At 34.0% G+C, this 22,486-nt stretch overlaps 1 protein-coding gene across 1 annotated transcript; it reads left to right on the top strand.

Annotated features, from left to right (window-relative positions):
• The first annotated feature begins 624 nt into the window (after positions 1-624).
• On the top strand, positions 625-22,486 carry LOC138694729 (putative ankyrin repeat protein RF_0381). The gene is made up of 6 exons (XM_069818723.1): positions 625-682; positions 944-1,087; positions 14,594-14,878; positions 15,661-15,816; positions 18,404-18,456; positions 21,039-22,486. The coding sequence occupies exons 2-6, from the start codon at positions 1,072-1,074 to the stop codon at positions 21,831-21,833; spliced, it is 1,305 nt and encodes a 434-aa protein (XP_069674824.1). The 5' UTR covers positions 625-682; positions 944-1,071; the 3' UTR covers positions 21,834-22,486.

Genomic DNA, 22,486 nt, shown 5'->3' with positions numbered 1-22,486 from the left:
GGTTTAGGATGATACATATAGTGTCTCAGGAGGAATGTAAGATACTTCAAGATAATGTAGTTTGAGTTAATATACATCGATTTAACCTGATATACCTATGTCTCCTTGGGGAGGCCACGTAGCTAGGATGCGTGACACCCAGTGGACATACAGAGTGACCATGTGGGACCCCAGGATAGGGAAGCAGAGTGCAGGAAGACAGAGAACCAGATGGGCGGATACATTCAAACAGAGAGCGGGGAAGCAGTGGACGAGACGTGCAAGAAGCAGATCACCGTGAAAAAAACTGTCGAAGGAAACATCAATCGGTGAAAAGTAAAATGTGATCTAAAGTGCCAGCAGCAACGCGAATGAATATGTGAATAGTCAAATAATGCAAAGTGTGCGGGAGAATCAATGAATAGTGACACTAATATGGTTTTTAGTATTACTCCTATAGCTATGTTAAAATTATGGAGTGATTCTAAATTTACAAAGAGAAAGATATCTGTCTGAGGTTGCGCGCATTTCATTTGACACTAAGTTCTTTAAATAATAGTTTTATTAGTTGGCCTAACTTAATACAATGTATACTTAAAAAGTATGTGCTGTTCACATAGCATCCAAATTTTTATAGTAGTCTATAGTCAAGCCCCCCCCCTTAAAGAAAAAACCTGAATTCGAAACTGGTTTTATTAATATGGTAAGTCAAGCCTTACCAGTGTATTGGTTATTTATTGTTTTATCGAAGGTTTTAATACAGTATATATATTTATTCTGAGTTTATATTTCTACATACGAGATACCTATTGTGATTTTAATAGTTTAAGACATTATAAGCTATGATAGTACACTACTATTTTGGTTATGGAATTGAACGGTTATTTTCCACTTTCCTTTTCTCTCTCTGTCTCTCTCTTTGCCTGTCTTGTAACTGGGGAAACCTGTTCCCGCGTTGTGGCAGGTTGTGAAGGATGTTTTGTGGTGGGCCGAGGTAATTGCGGAGATGCCCGACAGCTACTTCGTACATGGAAGTCGTGCACGCCAGCGAACTAACTTCTACTACGGAGTGCGGCAGAAGAACAATGGACAATGACAGAATCTCGAGGTACTGTATAAGTTCATCTCCATGCATCATGCCTTAGTGATTTTAATGATCATGTTATCTTGTCATAGTAATTATTAATATTTTTTACCATGTCAACAAGCTTATATTTTGTCCAACTTCAAACGCTTATTGAGGAAAAGAACCCGTATGGAGTGTGCGTTGAAATTAGGACCATACGAAAGTAGAGATACAGAATTCAAAGCACTTCTTCATATATAGAGAGTGAACCGTAAGTAATGTCGTTAATTTTAGGAGATTAATCTTTGAGATATTTGAAACAAAAAAGTTTGATACAATTTTGTTCGATTTTGTTTCTTTCTCGAGATAAAAATAGTTTTATATGAAACATTTCATACTATGTTTTGAGAAAGCCTCTGATTGAATTTCCAATATGCTGTCAGTTTAAGTGAGCAGTGTATTATGATAATACGTGATTGAAAGAATTTAATTTTTTTCGTTTAAATGTGCAGAAATTTGATTCGAACAAATGTAACTTTCAAAAATTCCATTGCAGAAGAAAAAGTTTTATTTGTTCGGATAATATTTCTGCACATTTAAATGACAAAACTACATTTTTTCAATACTTTTATCATAATAGGCCTACATTGCTCCCTTTAATTGATTGAGTATATTGTGAATTAAATCAATGCTTTTTTTTTTTTTTCAAAAACATGGTGTGAAATGTTTTATATAAAAGAATTTTTATCTCAAAAGGAAGCAAAAACGAGCAAAATTTTTATTAAACTTTTCTGTTTGAAATAACTCAAAGAATAACCCTCTGAAATTAGTGACATTACTTACTGTTCACTTGTTGTAGCATTTATTAATTGATTACTTTGAATTGAAATGCAGTTTAGCTGTTAAAAGCACTAATTTTCTTTGTTTTTCCCCCTCCTCTCATGTTTTATTTACGATACATATTTAGAATTATTTTAAAGTTATCATTTTTTCATATAAATTATTCATGATCATATTGAAGTCATTTTTAATAATTATTTTACTAATATATTTTGTGTTTATGTTTTGAGGCCTCCCAGTGTGCAGTAACTATGATATTTTTTTTTAATGCTACAAGTGCAAAAAAATATTAAAATGATTTAAATTTGAACTTTGACTGTCTATCAGATCAGTACTTTAGGACGTAAAATAGCATTATCAACATTTCTACTTATAAAATATACGAGAAAAGCTGCATTTTATTTTTTTTTTTCACAGAATTGTAAAATATGTAAAGAAAAGCGTAGGTTGGCAATCAGAATTAAATTTGCAACAACATTATTTCCCCGTATGATATTTTTGCTTTACTGTTGTTATCATTGTCATTATTATTATCAGTGGATCATTGTCATCATTATTATTAGTGGCAGCGTAATGAAACTCGAATTTAAATCGTAGATTGAACTACATTAGGCTAAAAATGAATTTTATCCGGCAATCTATTTAATTTGAATATTCTCCTAATTGCATAGCATATAGTGATAGTGATAGTGATAGATTTATTGATATTAGTTCACAGAAGTACAAAACTTAATAATTTAACAAAAATATCAATATACAAAAGTAGTTATACCTAATAAATATGCAATTTCCTAAACTAATTAATTTATCGCAAATCTCAATAATTTATTGGTTCAAACTTTCACTTACGTCTGGTTTTAGTGCATATTTAAACCAATGGTAATAGCCATTAAGACTTTAAATCTTATTTATCTGCTCCTTTTCACAATTTACTACCATAAATATTTTAATACTTTTTTTTTTTAATTTTAACTCTACAATAAACAAGTGTAAAACATTATTTCCTGTTGCTCTATTTATCCAGTATTTATGTTTAATTTTTAGGTCTTATTTTACATAATAACTTAATATTTCAAATAGGTGAGCAGATGTCGACATACTGTAAGTCATGAGCCTGAAATAGCTGAATCGGTACATTCCATAATTGCATAGCATATAGTCGATCTTCATTATTAGTAGAGTGGAAAATATTACTCTTCGTAGAGGTTTCTTGTAGCCCTACTGCATGTACATATAGTTTTCGTAATATATTTCTATTTTCGTGAAATGTGTTTATTTTTTGAACTTCAACTTTATTAAATTAAATTATGGTTTATTTAACGACACTCGCAACTGCAGAGGTTATATCAGCGTCGCCGGTGTGCCGGAATTTTGTCCCGCAGGAGTTCTTTTACATGCCAGTAAATCTACTGACATGAGCCTACTTAAATGCCATCGATCTAGACCGGGATCGAACCCGCAACCTCGAGCACAGAAGGCCAGCGCTATACCGACTATGCTATCTAGGCCGACTTCAAATTTATTTACTGGTTTAGCCTACATTATTTTAATAAATTATTTATTGTCGCTTTAACTGATAATAAAATCATATCTCGACTTTCTTTGGATTACAAACTTATTTTGACAATAACAAAATTTAACGACGCTGTATCAACGAATGGGTTAGTTAGCGTCGATGAGATTGGTGATAACGAGATGGTATTTGGCGAGATGAAACCGAAAACTCGCCATAGATTGCCAGACCTTTGCTTCACGGTCTCAGATCACGACGCTAAGATGCGGAACACTTATTCATACTTGGTATAATTTCTAAGTAAAGAGCTACAAAATGAGGTCTTGTCGGTGATCTTTCATGAAGTTTCTCAGGATGTTCTTATCTATTAAAAAATCCCGTAGTTGCAGTGATGCACCACACAGCGGAACTCTCGTTTCTCCAGCGTCCGCGGATTAGCCTATAGCCGAGAGAACGTAGAGATATGAAAACGGGAAGTGCGTATATTTCGTAAGAAAATTGCAGGAATAATTTCTGAGAAATTTATTTTGCGGTACTTCACAGTCCGCCAGCGTAGTCTATATTATTACCTTTACCCTCTTACAACTTGCACTGACAAGCAAACGTTCTGATGGGGGCAGATAAAAAAGTTAATTTTTTTTCTTCCACCATGTTAATAATGTCAAAAGAAGTGCTTACACAAATTTTGGCCACTCGGCCGCAATTACGAGGGCCGTAAAAAAATTAATTCACCAGGGGCCGCTAACAGAAAAAAAAACGCAATTTCATTGGACACATTTATTGTAACAGACACAGCAATTGTTGAGCTACTTTTCAACATAATTTTCATCGGAATTGAAACATTTCTCTTATCATGGAATCGACAGAGAGAAGTGCAGACACAGTCAAACGCTGGTCCCGATCTGAGGCGGCTGACTTCGACACAAAAATTGATCCCATGGTATGAATGTTTCAATTCCAGTCGGGAATATGTTGACAAATGGCGTAACAATTGCTGTATCTGTTTCAATAAATATTTCCATGAAATTGTGCTTTTTTCTATAAACGGCCCCAGGGAAAATCACTTTCTGGACGGCCTCGTAATTGCGGTCGAGTGGCCAAAATTTGTATAAGCACTTCTTCTGACATTATTAACATCGTGGAGACAAACAATTTCACTTTTTTATCTGCCCCCATCAGAACGTTTGCTTGTGAGCTGAAATAGTTACGTCGTGGAATTAGTGTGATCCAAAACCTAGACACACTTTTGGTACCATTCCCTCTGCAAGCTGTTGAAGAGAATTTTACTTGCTTTGAATAGTTCTTGAGAGTTTATTTGCATCAAAGACGGAAGTTATGACGTGGACACGCGATATTTGAATGCAATTCATTCTTGTTTGTACAGGGTGTCTGACTCAAACCCTTCATAAATTGTTTTAAGCATCACGCACAACACGACTGGCGGTACACAGTTTTCTTCCTTGAAATTTTCTAACTCGAAGCGCTTTATTTTACTTTTAATAACGATTAAAAACAACTAAAATAATAAATAGATAGAAACGGGTTGGCTGATTAATATATTGATTCATACAACGCGTTTGAGTAAAGAAACAATTTCTAATTCGTGGATCTCTCAAGATAGTTAATGGCTCTCAGCTAGAGTAATGAGTTTCATGAATATTTCGACTGTCTGTGAGGGCTCGAACCTCGGTTCTTCTTTTTGTACTCTTTAATATCGAACTTCGATAGCAGCTGATTCTATAAAGTTCTAGTTAATACTATAGGCACAGTCTACTATATACAGTCACGAAGTTTGGGACGATTTTTTGCATTTCTGGCTACAGTTGTTAGCCGCTTGGAGCGCTGTGAGTACTAGGAACAATAGACTGTGTCACTGCCATCGTGATGTAATAAAGGCCGTAAGGCAGACCATGTGACTCGCTTAACCCGATCACGAAGGGCGGCGTTTCAATCATATAAATTAATAGGACTGCATAAAGAGTAACATATATTTCTCTAAATGTAGTGTAATTGCATTAATAAAATTTAAAACAATGATTAGGAGACACTTGAGAAATAATTCCTTGCGAGTTAAGGTGTAATATTATTTTTGGTGTGAAAATTACGTTGTTCGTATGTGTAATACCATACCTGCCTCTATTTCGATTAAATATTGTAAAAGTCTTGTGCATTCATTTATGCACGATTCAATAATTTTCAGTTGCACCGTACGAATAAAAAAATGTTTTATTTAACGACGCTCGCAGAGGTTATATCAGCGTCGCTCCCGTACGAATATTTAGATATGTTGAAATTATAGGTTATGTTTACTGTACCATTTGCCCCTTTCTGTCTAATTTTATGGTCTCCAATGCCCTGTCACTACATATGTATGTTATGTCATATGGAAATTATAGGTTATGTTTACTATATTTAACTTTTATTCCTATATTCGCAATTATACAGTATAATTAAAAATAATGCCATGTATGACACCCATCACATTTTATTTGTCTGTATTTTAATAGTACAATTGAGTACTGAATTATTGTTTTTATCTACTACCTAAGAGACGAAGTAACACAATCGTACGTAGGCTACACTAATTTCATAGGAGTGATATGGTAAATTTTCTGTCTACAATTAAGGAAGGTAGATGTGCTAAATTAAAATCACAATATAAATTCGTTTTTATTGAACCTCAAAATAGCTTCCATCTAAACTTAAAATGTTGATGCGAACAGACCAGTGGCGGTTATTCAAGTGAAGTACATGAAGGCCACCTTTTCCCCTTTTGTCGTGCTTTAATAAAATATATTTTATCAATAAATTAAAATAAAATGAATTCTTCACTAAAACATATTTTTCTCTATTTTTTAATATGTTGTTCGGCTTAATCCGCTCAGTTAACGTTCACTGCAGTACTTCACACAAACCCCTCACCAGTCAGGCCACGTGGCTAGCAGACCAGCTGAAGGTCCTAATGAGACTTTCCTTTTCGCCTTCAGTAAACACACCCGGTTGCCATGACAACGAGTTGCTTACTATGAATTACCGGTCCCTTTTACGAGGCTATTATGAAGGTCTGTGGAGCAGGCATTCATCTCCTTTCTCTATTCTTGAAAGACAGAATCTCTCTCTCGTCCAAACATTGGATCAGGGTGGCAAACTGTAATATTTTGCAACTAAATAAGAAAACATAAAATATTCTGTAAAGAAGTTAAATATTGTTTAAATTTAGTATATAACGTATATATTTTGGTATTTTTTAACGTTAGCACCTCTTGAATATTATATTTATATGGATTTTGAAATAATTTGAGTACCCTGTAATGAAGAAAGTTGGCATAACATTTGAAACTACGTTGTACATTAGACCCGCGCTGACCAACGATTTCGCTTTACGTATTCTTTGTTGTGACAAGTGCAGCGAAGTGTGAAGGTGTTACTACGTGTATTAATGCGATGAAAACATGAATCCGTTAAACGATTTAGTGTGTAATCTTTTGGAGACACCGTTCTCTTGTTGGTGTGCAGAAGATAAGCAAGATATTTTAAAATATCGCAGAACAACACGTCACATTAATATACCGGTAACTATGAAAAAAGTGAAAAGTGGCGTTCGGTCATACAATATTCAGTTTCAAGATTCGTGGTATGCCGATTGCAACTGGTTATGTGGGAGTCACTATAACGAGAAGTTATATTGTTGGCCTTGTCTTCTTTTGGGGAACAAGAAACTCGCTTGGAATTCAACTGGATTTTGCGATTTCAAAAATGCCAATCGCGGTCTTCACAGCCATGCAGATTCAGCTGAACACATTAAATGTATTTTGCAATTAAAGGCACTGCAGAAGAACATGAACACCATTGCGGATGCACTAAAGGAAAGTTATAGGTTATACGTAAGTCAATTTAATGAAAACGTACGTTTAAATAGACTGGTAATGCACACCGCAATCGATACGGTATTGTTTCTAAGCAAGCAGGAGTTGGCTTTTCACGGTCGTGATGAGAGTATTTCGTCACAGAACAGGGGGAATTTCAAAGAATTATTGGCTCTCATTTCATTGGCCCTATGAAAATTAGAAATCACTATGAAAAAATTAGGCCTGTTCTTTCTGGGAAATCTAAAACGATTCAAAATGAAATATTGATTGTATTTCTGAATGCATCAATGAACGTGTAAGAGATGAAATTACTAGTGCCCCTTTCTTTTCCGTTCAAGTGTAAGTTTTCTGTTCAACAGAATACTGCTTTGATTTAATCGTAGCTACTGATTTTACTGGATAGGTAAGCTTATATTGGAAGTTGCATGTTCCGAAGTTGATTTAAAATATGAATGCAGTTTACGATTATGATTGTGATTTTGAATTTTGTTATGGGTCCTATTTCTTGTGTACTCTTTTAATTTGATGTGTTGTATAAAATGTGTTAGATTTTATCTTTTTTATGTCATGTGGACTTGTGGTTGTTTTATTATGTTGTGGAATGTATTGTGTGGAAGTTTTGTTGGGACAGTGAATTCTTCGGGATTAAGGGGACGTAGCTTCCGAAAATGTTGAAAATTTGTTTATTTTATATGCTGTGCTTTTCATAAAACTTAAGAAAATGGTGAATATATTACATTAATTCAATATGGCCATCGTATAGGTTACAAAGGCATTCGCGACGTCACGGCTATATAACGATTCCAGGAAATTACCTAGAATTCTATTGGCCTTCACCTAATTTATCCGGCACGAGCCGCCACTGGAACAGATTATGTTAACACGTAAAATTCTCTTCACATTAAAATAACACAGCTTTGTAATTATTTCTGCAACATATTATGGAACAAGAAGTAAACGGAACTTATGGACACATTACACTAAATAAAACTTAGCTTCAATAGTGGAAGGAAGGTGTTAATTGTTTCAAAAGAATACGATATCGAAAGTACAATACATTTTATCGCCTGCTGGAGAAAGGGTCTGTGCTGAGGCGATAGTAGCGATCCTGGTGGTTAGCAACTATCTATGGATGCATATTTCAACTGTCTATGTTTGCAAATTTAGTAAGTATTGAGCTTCGTGACTGTATATACTAGACTGTGCTATAGGCCTATTTTAAAACGGAAATATGTAGTCGAAATATCTTATGAACCAGAATGTTCCACAGCAGTAGCTATAAAAGCTTGAATCCTGCCTTCGATAATCGTTCACGGTTCGGATCTCTGAAACTCATAACAGCAAAAGTGAATGATAGCGATAGATTAGTTGAATATAAGATATTACAGCAAGCAGTATACTGGGTGTTCATTTCAAAGTGTGTCATGACGTCACTATTGACGAGTCAGCGATTTGAAGCGAGTTTCAGCTTTTGTGTCAGAGAAGTTGCCTATTAATCAAGGCGTCCAATCTGAACTTGAGAACGTGTACGGTATAACTTGAACGTCGTAGCAACAGATGGCGGTCTGTACGGTCTGTGTGCTACCATAACCTCTTTCGAACTGTGTTTTGCGCGGCCAAGTCGTACGCAGGGTATTTGTTATCATCTGTTGCGTACGGCAACATTCCACAACACTAATCAAATGCTCTGTGTTCATGTTGACCGTCGAAATTAATGTCAACAAATACGTAAGTAATCGTCTTAACCCTCTCCACATATCCCGACAGTAAGAAAAAACTCACCTCAGTACATGTTTCGAAACAGTTCACATTCCTGCCACTACCGGTGTTACCGTACGTATAGGTAAGTACTCTTCTGAATGAACGCCGTTCTTGCTAGGCAACTTCTCTGGCATATAAGTAATACACCTCTGCGGAAGTGTAGGAAGATTGAATTCTCTAGGCTCATCGACTAGCCACATAACGGCATACAGCGAGCCATGACACACTTTGAACTGAACACCCAGTATGTCGACGTAGTTCACCTTCATGCGGGTTGTCGTTGATTTCGTATGTCGTAGTTCACTTGGTATGTTATAATCTGATTCCAGCGTGGTCTACTCAAGTGTTGCTAGAAGTAATATACTCAAAATATCTTAAAATTAATGAATAAATTGTGTTAATTCTCTACGCTGCCTGTTCTTTACGGCACTTCCTTATATATCCGTTATTTATTGCGAATGAAACACAACAAATTAATTTGAGGGGTTGGAGATAACTTACGTATTAAGAAATACCATGAGAAAAGCAAATGACTCGATAAAACACTAGCCAATGAAAAGTGCGACTATAAGAAACGTTGAAAAGCCCAAAGAAAATAAATTAACATAACAAATTGACTGCACATGTTTAACATAAAATTATCACACTAAAACTAAAATTCAGGTGACGACGTCAGTGAACGCCTGCGAAACCATTCCATACCTCCCACGTGCCCGGACTGATATTTGGGCTGCCTAAAAAAAAAATAAACGGCCAAAATCAGACACTTTGACCGGAATGAATGGAATTTTGAATATACTTGTTACAGAAGTAAGAAAAGAATCTACTTCTGACATTTTTAGTGAATCACGTGGAAGGTACAGGGCCAGAGCGCGGCGTTGCAGCTAGCAGCGTTTCTCCTTCTTCTACCCGGAGTCAGACAGCAGGAAGTCAGAGATTTTATGATCATTACTGATAGACGCGGAAGTGTTTACGACATGACAACAACTTGGCAAAGGATGTATGTGGTAAGGCCGTCTTCATTTGTCTTTTGATGCCGGAAAACCGAGTGACAAATTTAATTTCTGCTGACTTTATCGTGCGATTAGCGAATAGCAGGAAATTAAAAAACAGCGGTTATGAAGCTATCATAAGCCTATTATTTGATTGCGACATTTATAGGTTACACGAACAAACGGTCAGCCATTAAAAAATTAGTTTGAAAATGTCGCTATTGTATTGTGTAATAATCACGCATCAGTTGTCGCTTGTACCTCATTGTCCGACTATAATCGCTATGAAGATTTCGGATTACAAACCGTAGCTGCTATCACAGCAGAAAATGTATTGTTGGAAGAACAACGTGGCTTTAGAAGGAATAGACCTGCATTGATTGTGTATTCTCCATAAGCCAGACGATTAAAAAAAATAGTGAATACATGGGGGCAGTACTTTTGGTGAAATAAAATAGGTAGTTTCGGTGTTAAATCTGCCATTATTTCGGTGGGTGTTTCGTGAAATAAGTTGTCAATGTATTATGTTATGTTTAATATAAAATATTTTGCACTTTTTTTCTTACATACTGTATGTCACATACCAGGATCAACAAAATAGGAACTAAGCATGGTTTCCACATTATCCGTACGAAATTTGTGCGACAGGGAATATTTTCGCATAGGCCTACTCAGAGAAGTCCCTGTCACTGTTCTGTCCACATTAGATGTATGGAACCACTTTGCCTGCAAACTCTTCACATCAAAATGTAGCCTTCGGTGCATATACTGCAGAAATCGATCTTTTTTTCGAAAGCCATAGACATAAGCCTTAATAGCCTAAAAGAGAGTGTGCACAACATCCATACAGAAAACAGATGAATACTGTAGTTACCAAGCGATTAACAAATTAACTGAAACAAAAGTCACAAACATGTTTTCAGCAATATTGAATAACTTTTTTTTTTTTTTTTGCATATTTCGTAGTTTTTGCGGTAGAGAGGTATATTTCGTAGTTATTGACACATTTCAAATTTCGCCTGTTTTTTTTTTTGCTTAAATATATATTTATTTATATAAAAGGGTGAACGTAACAAAGAAAGTAATTTTGGAAAATTTCGCGCATATCGTTATTTATTATCAAAAAAGTGCGGTCTCTTGAATACAATATCCCAACTTACATTGCCTTTATTGACTGTAATAAAGCTTTCGATACTGTTAATCGCGGAAAATTGTGGGAAATACTGAGACTAAGCTATCAGTAGGCGGCTATTACTCGAGTCCGAAGGTTTAGCCCCTGATCTAGCCCGCAACATTTTGAAGGGGGTACCATTACGTTTGCTTGCTGCTGCGCCATGCATCAGGTATGTACAGGCAATTCACAGCATTCATGCAGTAGGCCTATCAAGCTCCAGGCAACCCGGTCAATCTCATAGGATTTTCTCGTGCGTAATATGATTAGGCATAACTTTCCAGTATTTCTGAAACTGTCACTATTTTAGAATCATCGCAGTTGCCAATGACTCAAGCTCTAAAAGAGATAACTTGCAAACTAAATTATTTTCAATTTTAAAGCTAGCTTCTCGTGAGTCTTGCAACTAGGGTACGTGATGATGATGATGATGATGATGATGATGATGATGATAATCACTCTCTTGAGAATACCACATCTAAAGTTTCGTTACTGTATATATTTAATTCTGGGACAGTAATAAAATAATGTCTGCTCACGGACTGCTTACCTGTTTTTTTTTTTTTTTTCGATTTTGTTCCAAACCATAAGGCGAAATTCGGGTAATCTATGGCGAATCCTCGGCTTCATCTCGCCAAATATCATCTCACTATCACCAATTCTACTGACGCTACATAACGTAGAAACTGATACAGCGTCATACTGTATAACCAATTAAAGAGAAAAATGAAATATCGTTATACTGTGTAACCAATTAAAAATAAGAATAAAATATCGTTATACTGTATAATAAATTAAAGATAAAAATAAAATATCGCTATACTTTAAAACCAATTAAAGATAAAAATAAAATATCGTTATACTGTATAACCAATTAAAGATAAAAATAAAATATCGTTATACTGTATAACCAATTAAAGAAAAAATAAAATATCGTTATACTGTATAACCAATTAAAGACAAAAGTAAAATATCGCTATACTGTATAACCAATTAAAGATAAAAATACAATATCGTTATACTGTTCTTGTTTAGTCAACTGTCCATAGACAAGTTTGAACCTCTCAAGTGACACCAAGAAGACACCACTTATGAAGCAACTGGGCCAGGAGATAATGGGTTAGGGTGGCCAGTTCCTTTCACCCTCCATTGTATACATCGCCGACTAGCTACATATTACACTAGTCAGACTTCAGATGCATACAAACAATTGTTCTTCCTCTGACACATATCGTCAAGTGAGATGTACTGTCTGATAATAGATGTAACATCAGACAGGCCCTAAATCAGACGTTATACTGTATAATCATTTAAAGATAGAAAGAAAATATCGTTATACTGTATAACTATTAAAAATAAAAATAAAATATCGTTATAGTATATAACCGATTAAAAATAAAAATAAAATATCTTCATACTGTACAACTAATTAAAGAGAAAAATAAAATATAATTATACTCTATAACTAATAAGAGATAAAAATAAAATGTCGTTATACTGCATAACCAATTAAAGATAAAAATAAAATACCGTTATACTGTGTAACCAATTAAAGATAAAAATAAAATAGCATAACCAATTAAACATAAAAAATATAATATCGTTATACTGCATAACCAATTAAAGATAAAAGTAAAATATCGTTATACTGCATAACCAATTAAAGATAAAAAAATATCGTTATGTTGCATAACCAACTAAAGATATACATAAAATGTCGTTATACTATATAACCAACTAAAGATAAAAATAAAATATCGTTATACTGCATAATCAATTAAAGATAAAAATAAAATATCGTTATACTGTAAAACCAATTAAAGATAAAAATAAAATATCGTACTGCATAACCAATTAAAGATAAAAATAAAATACCGTTATACTGTATAACCAATTAAAGATAAAAATGAAATATCGTTATACTGCATAACCAATTAAAGATAAAAATGAAATATCGTTGTACTGCATAACGAATTAAAGATAAAAATGTAATATCATTATACTGTATAACCAATTAAAGATGAAAATAAAATATCGTTATACTGAATAACCAATTAAACATAAAAGTGAAATATCGTTGTACTACATAACCAATTAAAGATAAAAATAAAATATTTATATAGTATAATCAATTAAAGATAAAAATAAAATATCGATATACTATATAACCAATTAAAGAGAAAAATAAAATAATGTACAATACTTACAAAGACATTTCACGTAAAATTATAATACTCGTAAATGTAAGACTACACATAAAATTATTAGTATTTTGGGCCGTCCGAATTTTGAATCAGTGAAAACTAGAATCAAATTACACGGTGGCGAATACTCTATTTATATACTGATGAAATTGTGATAAACACTACTTCTAAAAACTAATTTTATTGGAAATGTACATCTACATAGTTCTTTACAGCCGATCTAGCAGTAATTTATCTGACTTTGAGAACAGTAACAAAGAGCAACTTATAAATTCCAATATAGTACCATAGAATAGGCCTATAAGCTAACATATCCCCAAATAAAACTAAAATCTTCGAACTTAAGGGAATTCAACCCGAAAAACAAATGTAATTATTATTTGATAACATTTCCCTAGTAAAGATCTCTAGTTTTAATTATCTAAAATGTCCTTGAAGTCTAAAATTCTGTATAAGAGAAATTTACATTTGAATAATTTCAAGGGAAAAATTGTTCCGGGGCCGGGTATCGACGTGAGTTGACGAAACGCCGGAGACCCACATTGAGTGCACACAAACTCTGTGTGACTTGGAATTGTGGTTTTCTGTTAACGAACACAGTAACGTATATATTATGCAAATCTAGTCACGCGAGTTGTGTGGATATAAAGGGAAAAGTTGAGACGGTGTCGGGTGGAGTTCCCGGGTAGCTCAGTTGGGAGAGCGCTGGTACGTTCAACCAGAGGTCCCAGGATCGATACCCGGCCCCGGAACAATTTTTCCCTTGAAATTATTCAAATCTGCTTTGCAGGGAGCTTCACCTGAAAGACTAGATTTGCATAAATTTACATTTATTCACATATAGCCTACCGATACAATATTATTTTAGAAACTATTCCTTTAGATCTGTTTGACATTTCTTTACATAATAATTCAAGTGACATCTAAGAATTACTTCGTCACAGTGCTTAACATTTATTGTAATAGATGTATAGAGTTTGTCATATTAAATCGAATACATATAAGAAATATTCAGTTGCCATTGTCAGAATTAATATCAGGTTAGAGAGTTATTAAAAAAAGAAGAGTTATTTTTTCACTTAAAGTAGATCGTATAAAACGCGTTATAATGATGGTATTGCTATTTTTTTACATACTTTCTCAGACATTCAAAAACATGAATATTTACTTGTAATAGCCTATTTTTTTCTTCCTCTAGATTATTGTGAGAATACGTCCATCGATGATGGTATTGTGGTTGATCAGACCGATGAAGACTCGGAGAATGAAGTTGGCAATGATCCGTCAGCACTACAAGCAACTCCTGCTATGGAACTGGATTCCTGTTCTGACATACATGTTGGACCACGGCTGCATTACCATTGTCCAGTAGTTATAAACCAAAATTTTCTGAATCCTAGAGAAGATTTACCTGCCTCAGAAGATCTGAAGCAGGAGGCAGCCACTCTACCAATTAAACAGTTCAACATCATCAATGATAAAGGTATATTTCAGATACATAAAACATAATACAGTACAATGTAACGTGTATTGTTTTATTATTTTTCTTTATACTACTGTATTTATGCAGATTTCAATGAATATATTATAATCCATTTTGAATCTTGCGTACACTACTTTTAACACTTGAATATAAGTAATTGATTAACTAGCGGACTTACTCGTGTTAATTATGTAAGTCTGTGCGGCTTACAGCCGTTTCAATGCTTCACGCACCATCCTCAGAGCCTACTAGATCTCGGCGTCATCTCGAACTTCTCTGCCTGTTATGTGGGTGTGTTTGATTGTTGAAAGGTGTTGAAGAGTGGAGTCAAATAGTGTGTGTGTACTGAAATTGATCTGTGTGTTGAGAATTTGATTGGGGTGTGTTTTAGTGTGTTTGTATATTTTGTGCACACTAGAACAATACGAAATATACAAACACACTAAAACACACCCCAATCAAATTCTCAACACACAGATAAATTTCAGTACACACACACTATTTGACTCCACTCTTCAACACCTTTCAACAATCAAACGCACCCACATAACAGGCAGAGGATTCGAGATGACGCCGAGATCTAGTAGGCTCTGAGGATGGTGTGATGAAGCACCGAAACAGTTGTAAGCCGCACAGACTTACATAATTAACACGAGTAAGTCCGCTAGTTAATCAATTACGAATATATTATCTTCATTTTCTTCTTTTCACCTTTCATGAAGGTATACACTCTCTTCTGAAGATTATTCAAGCAATATTAGCGACAGTATTTTCATTTGCAGGTGAGAATATCACAGAAGAGGACCACAAGACTAATCAGTCAAACAATATTCCCTCAGTCCTGTGGTTTAGTAAACGAAGTCACTTGTTGGCTGTTATTGTGGGAGTGTTCTTGACAAATGTTGTCATCACACTAACCTTAGTGAAATTTGCTGTAGGTAAGGAAGAAAACTTATAATTATGTATAAATGCTTAATATATTATTTAAAATATCAAAGTCATGACAAGTAGTCTTGTTTCTGATGTTACATACCAGTACCAATAATCTTAAATAATACAGGTAGTTGCATTTACAACATACCGGTAGGTACTGGTAATGAAAAGTAATATAAGCAACTGAATTTCATATATTACAATAATGAATCCCAAAAATACACTTTGAAAAGATCAATACTTTAACATGGCGACAAAGCTTGGAATACATACAACTATTACAAAGAAGTACCATGGCCAATGAAATGAATTTTTTCATACTATATGAAGATAAAAAAATAATTAATAAATGTATTCTGCAAGAATTGAAACTAGAATCAATAAAATAATGTCCTATTGATAAATGCAGACTCATGTTAACATGTCCTCCACGTTCATAGAGCATATCCACCTCTTCAACTTCTAAATTAACCTTATTAAAAAGTAAAAGATCTCTGAGGACATCTCCGAAACATGGAAGGAGTCTATCAGGTCTAAGGATGATGAAGTTAATGACTATTATCATCATCATCATCATCATCATCATCATCATCATCATCATGTATTAGACCCGAGTGGTTCACACCTGTGGAGTAATGGTTAGCGTGTCTGGCCGCAAAATCAGGTGGCCTGCCTTCGATTTCGAGTCGGGGAAAGTTATCTGGTTGAGGTTTTTCCGGGGTTTTTCTTCAACCCAATATGAGCAAATGCTGGGAAACGTTTGGTGCTGGACCCTGGACTCATTTCACCGGCATTATCACCTTCACCTCATTCAGACGCTAAATAACCGAAGATGTTGATAAGGCGTCGTAAAATAACCTACTAAAATAAAATATAAATGAAAAAAGACCCGAGTGGATCTGTTAGTCTCATGCCAGCGTTTTTTAGGTCATTCTAAATTTCTTCATCCTCTTGGGGAATAAGATTTGTTTATGATTATGATGATGATGATGATGATGATTATTATTATTATTATTATTATTATTATTATTATTATTATTATTATGAACTGAACTGTAATTGGCCACTGGCTGTTGTACAGCATATTAAATATAAATAAATACATATTATTATTATTATTATTATTATTATTATTATTATTATTATTATTATTATTATTATTAACTGAAAACTGTGACATTATGTTTACACTGTACAATTAAAAACTTGTGAATTAATTCTGGTTCTGTGTTGAATACACTGCTTTTCATTATATGTGAAATTACTAGTCTGTTCCGTGTGTAAGTACGTAAATACATTTAACGTAAGTTGCACTGTTTACCATTCGCTCCATATACGTACGTAACTGGCATTGTACTTACAACATTAAGACTATTTTAAAGAAAAACACATTCATATACATCACACTGTAAAACAAATAATAGTTTAATATGTAAAACTTAACTTAGGGCTGCTTGTAGGCATGCACTATGTACTCACCAACAGTTACTTGTCCGACACTTTGGAGAATTTACGAGATGATTTGGCGGCTCTCGGAGCTTGGAGTTCTCGTCGGATTTGTTTCGTCCGGAAGAAGAACCGACATTTCATATAGTGAAAAATTAGTTTCGGTATGATATCCATGGCATGATCCAAGCAGCATCCTGTTCCCGGTGGCTGAATTACAATTGAGGTAATACTGGCTATGCACTCGTGAAATATGTCGCCCCACATTCCATCGCTCAATTTTTCTTTTATTGTCTGTTCTATTTGCATAAGCAAATGAAACACGCACGCCCTACAACCCGGAACAAAACACGAAGGCATTGCTTCAAATATAACACGATAAAAACATAATAATCTCGTCCTTTAATAAATAAATCGTGAGAGCTACTCGTCACTCGTGTACGAATAATTTCAGATTAGTGTATTGGCACTTAAATATTTAACGCACTTAATTACACTAAAAAAGCAAACGAAATGAACGAAAACTCTACTGCTTCTTTTATGGATATTCGCGTCCAACTGAGCAATACCGATCGCAGCGCCACTAATTCTCTTGGTCACCGTCGACAATGCTGAACAGATAGGAGTGCGCACACTTCTTCTTTATATTCGTTATGGTAATACTTTCACCATTCCAACAGAACAATTAGATGTGTGACACTGTCACAGTGGAACCCTATTCTATGTATGACTTTACACCAATTTTATATAATATATAAAGTCTAAATAGTGTAGGCTACGTATATTTGATAATAATAAGCTCATCTACGTAATAAAATGAAGATACACTTACATAGAAACAGTTTTAGTTATAATTTTATTGTATTATTTACCTTTATTTACTGGATTAATAACAATGTCAGTAGAAAAAGATGTAAAGGAATACTGTTTTATGATGTTTAAAGCAACATACAATGTAGGCCTGTGTATGATATATAAATTAATTACTGGAAATAGAAAGAGTTCAAAGGCGTAAGAAACAAGTTATAGTTTAGATTTGTAATTTAAGTATATTCAGAAATTAGTTTTAATTCAATCCTAATCTTTAATTAGGTATGTATATTCTTCTGTAACGTTTTGTAACTCTTCGGTTTCATATCTTTCCAGAAAGAACAAAGAACGATAATTTATCATGTGAGAGAGATTTGCAAAATACTAAGGTAAGTGTAAGTGGTTGAAAGACAACCGATAGTTTTTTTTCACATAAAATCTAATATTTCATATACATTGAGAGTCATGATATCTACAGTGAAGTTACTTAAACTACTAACGAAGGTTCATCATTAGTTCATTGGTTGCATTCATCTATGCTATGAGTTAAATAGTATAAGCAGTGTATCTTCAAAAGCATTTTTGTTTTGAAGAAATTAAAAATATTTACCGATACCGGTATATAATTATTATGTATTCAATTGAAAACTTTTTCAGACACAAACATTTACAGTTTACATCTGTAGGAATTACTTTTTAAAATAACATATGTTGAGTTAATACAGAAATAAAGCACAAGAGAAACTTCGTGATTCTGTCAGAATTTAAAAGAATTATATTTCCATCTTCTCCAGACAAGAATTTTAGAGCTTAAAAATAAGTACAGGAGTCATTTTGTGAAGTTAATAAAATCCTAGGTGTTATGTAGATAGAGAAAAATAAAAATTCATTATTTCTTTATAAGATTTTACTTTTTTGAAGACGAAGTGGTGAATATATTTTCACAATTTACTCATATATTCGTTTTTCGTAAGAAACAATTCAGAAGTGAAATAGGCCTATGCGAGATGAGTATTTTCTGAAGAAATTAGCTCCTTGTCACTGATTATTAAGATCTGTTCTGAATGTGCGATTGATTGTTTATACCATGGTAGACCATAATTTTGTAACAATTTTTTGGCCATTTTACTTTCAAGCAAGTTGTATATCATATTTAGTATCTCATTATAAACATTTTATAATTTTTAAAGTTTGTCTCTTTTAAATATAAAGTTTAATAAATAACGAACTACTACAAGCAATTATAATACCAGTACAAGAAATAATTTTAATAAATTAAATACTATTATAGTCACAATCATGCCATGGTATGAAAGAAAAATTTCACAACCTCGAGCGGGAATCGAACCTGCGACTTCCTGGTCTCCAGTCAGGCGCTCTACCACTGAGCTATCGAGTTCGTCTCACGCCAAAGGCTCGGAATTATCCTTTCATACTGGCGACTCTGTTATAGAGTACTGTCCATAGCGTCTGATCTTAGTCAGCACTGCTTATGGCTGGAAAGAAACTTTACAAATGTAATCTTCATCTTACGATGTTTGGGTGACGTATATACGTCCGTTGATGTGACATATTAATGAATTAAATACTATTATAGTCACAATCATGCCATGGTATGAAAGAAATTTTAATATGAATTTGTGTAAAATTAATTACATTGCTGGTAACCTAAATAAACTGTAGGCCTACAGCTTATAGATAGTTTGAGATTGCATAAGGAAAAGGAGCCTTTTGTGGGTAATGCAGAAAACTAAAGTTTATTTTCTTATTTGAATGTATTTATATATAGTATGACTTTTGAATTGGTGTTCAGTAAAGTACAATAATACTCTGTATTTCATAATTAAGGTAACACTTTATAATGATTATTATTAAGTAAATATTACGACATTCCGTTATACTCAGAGCACAATGCCTCCAACTCCTAACTCCAACTGTTCTCAAATTATCATCCACATCTTGAAGCCAACGTGAGTCTAGACTTATCTCTCAGTCCAAACTCCTCCCGGGTGACTATACAATGCTTGCCTAGGTAACCTGGCTTCTGGCATATGCTTTACATGGCCCAACCACCATGTTTTGTTGTCCAAACATTTCCATTAATATTGTATTACTTGTACCAGTACTCTCAATTTGTTCCTTTTTAAATCGTGGACTATATATCTTCTACACTGCCAACATGTTTTCATTGCTTATGTTAGTACAAGTGGCGTATGCAAAATTTTGTCAAGGAGGTGTCATTAAAATTGTTTACAATTTACGTTATCGGTATTTTAAATACTGTGTATTATTATTATTATTATTATTATTATTATTATTATTATTAAAAATATGAACTATCAAATGCACAAAGCGTTAAATGAACATTTCACAATAAAGTCAGAACTCAAACTAACAAACGAGTAAATACTGCTCTTAAAATGAGTTTAAAATCGACAATGCAAGTTAAATTTTATACTGTGTCAGCTTCATTTTGTTACAAGGTCGGTACTAGGCAGTAGGTCTCTCTACAATAAACATAGCATGTTATAATTGGAACGTGCTGCAGTACCAAGCACAGGGATTATATTGAAGGAGATTTTGTTATTCTGACAGTGAAAAATTATAGAAGGGAAAGCGATTATGAATAAAGAAATATTCAAATCTAAATATGTATTTTTTTAAGTTCAAATGGGAGGAGATTCAAACCCGGTAAACCCCCCCCCCCCTCTTGCATACATCCCTGGTTAATACCTTGGTTTTATTTAGGATTACTGACATGAGTGAGGATTTGTCTATATTGAGATTAGTTTCCATATAATGGAGCAGGCGACATTTTAGCTTAGCTCTTGGGAAATAATACGTGTAAATAGTTCCAAAGGTTGAAGATATGAAGTCCCAAAACATGGTAGAGAATTCTAAACCTTTCTTCTGAAAGTAACATTCGTGAAAGTCTAAAATCTCATAAGGTTGTACAATTTTATGCTTTCAGGCAATTGTGAAGTTACTGAAAGGTCGGTGTACTGACAATAGTACTAAAGAATGCTTCAATTTGTTTGCTGCAGTCAAATCAGCAGATAAAGACTTCGTTCAGTTCCTGCTCAATGCTTCAGACATCCATGCCTTTGATAAAAAAGGTTGGACACCGCTGCACTATGCCTCATATAATGGAAAAACTGACATCGTCAAAATTATGGCTAAATACGGCGCAAATCTTTCAATAGAAACTAACAATAGAATAGGAGATCCTCCTATTCACCATTCAGCTGGAAAAGGCCACATTACATTAACAGAATGGTTTTTAGACCAAGGTATTTCTGTAATGATAAGAAATAAATTAGGATCCACAATTTTGCATGCTGCATCTTCTAAAGGTCACCTAGAACTATGTAAAAAATTGATAAAAAGAGGTTCTGATGTTAATGCGCGCATGACATATCTTCATATGTGGACTCCCTTGCATAAGGCAGTTTTATACAATTACCTGAATGTTGTACAACTGCTAGTTGATAAAGGAGCAGAATTAGATGCAGTTACTAATGACGATCACGAGACATCATTGCACTACGCTGCAAGAAATGGAACTTATGATATTGTGAAGTTTCTGATTAGCCGAGGAGCAAATTACACAATTGAAGATAAAAATGGAGATACTCCTCTTGAAGCAGCACTTTCTAAAAATCGTACCAGGGTTGTGGAGCTTTTAACCAGTTATGCTGAAAAAAATGTATTAATTACAGAAACAACATCTAACTCATCTCTTGTAGAAGAACATGACAACACTTAGGACTGTCGGTGCATGACAACAACATATTATCATTACTGAATGCTTTTAAAGTGGAATTTTAATAGAATCGAACACTGATCAAGTGATGGTGGTTTCTGTGATACCATGGCTCTGCATGGTGGGAGGGGGAAATTTTATATAACATAAAGATCATTTCGTCCTTTTCATTTTGCTGAACTTCTTGGCCGTTTTATTTTATCTTCAGCTTTCCTAATAATTTTTGACATGGGAATAATATTGTTCAAACTAACACCTTTACTAAAATTGAAATTTCGACGTACACAGGTTATCTCACAAATAATGTCATTTGTAAATGCTACCAGTGGCGGCTCCTGCGAATTTCTTAAGAGGAGGAAAGAAGGTAACAGCACGAAATGACACGTTCTTGAATGAAACATGCATACATGTAAGACCAGGTAGTGTTGGGGCTGGCCTTCCCTTCTATATAGCAATAGTCTGTTCTTGTAAACTGAGTTTCCTAAATTTTCAAAAATATATAATGTTTTCACTTCCATTCATTGTTGAATAATTGCACAAATTAACAATTACAAGGAAATTCCCCTCGCAGCATTTTTCGAGCACACTACAGCATCACACGTGTTGGAAGAGACTATATAGCTACTAACATGTAATCGGAACCGCGGAAATGGGAA

The sequence above is a fragment of the Periplaneta americana genome, chromosome 2, assembly GCF_040183065.1.
Source record: "Periplaneta americana isolate PAMFEO1 chromosome 2, P.americana_PAMFEO1_priV1, whole genome shotgun sequence".
NCBI lineage: Eukaryota > Metazoa > Arthropoda > Insecta > Blattodea > Blattidae > Periplaneta > Periplaneta americana.
Note: the sequence above shows the minus strand (reverse complement) of the source record. Positions and strands in the feature narration are given on the sequence as shown.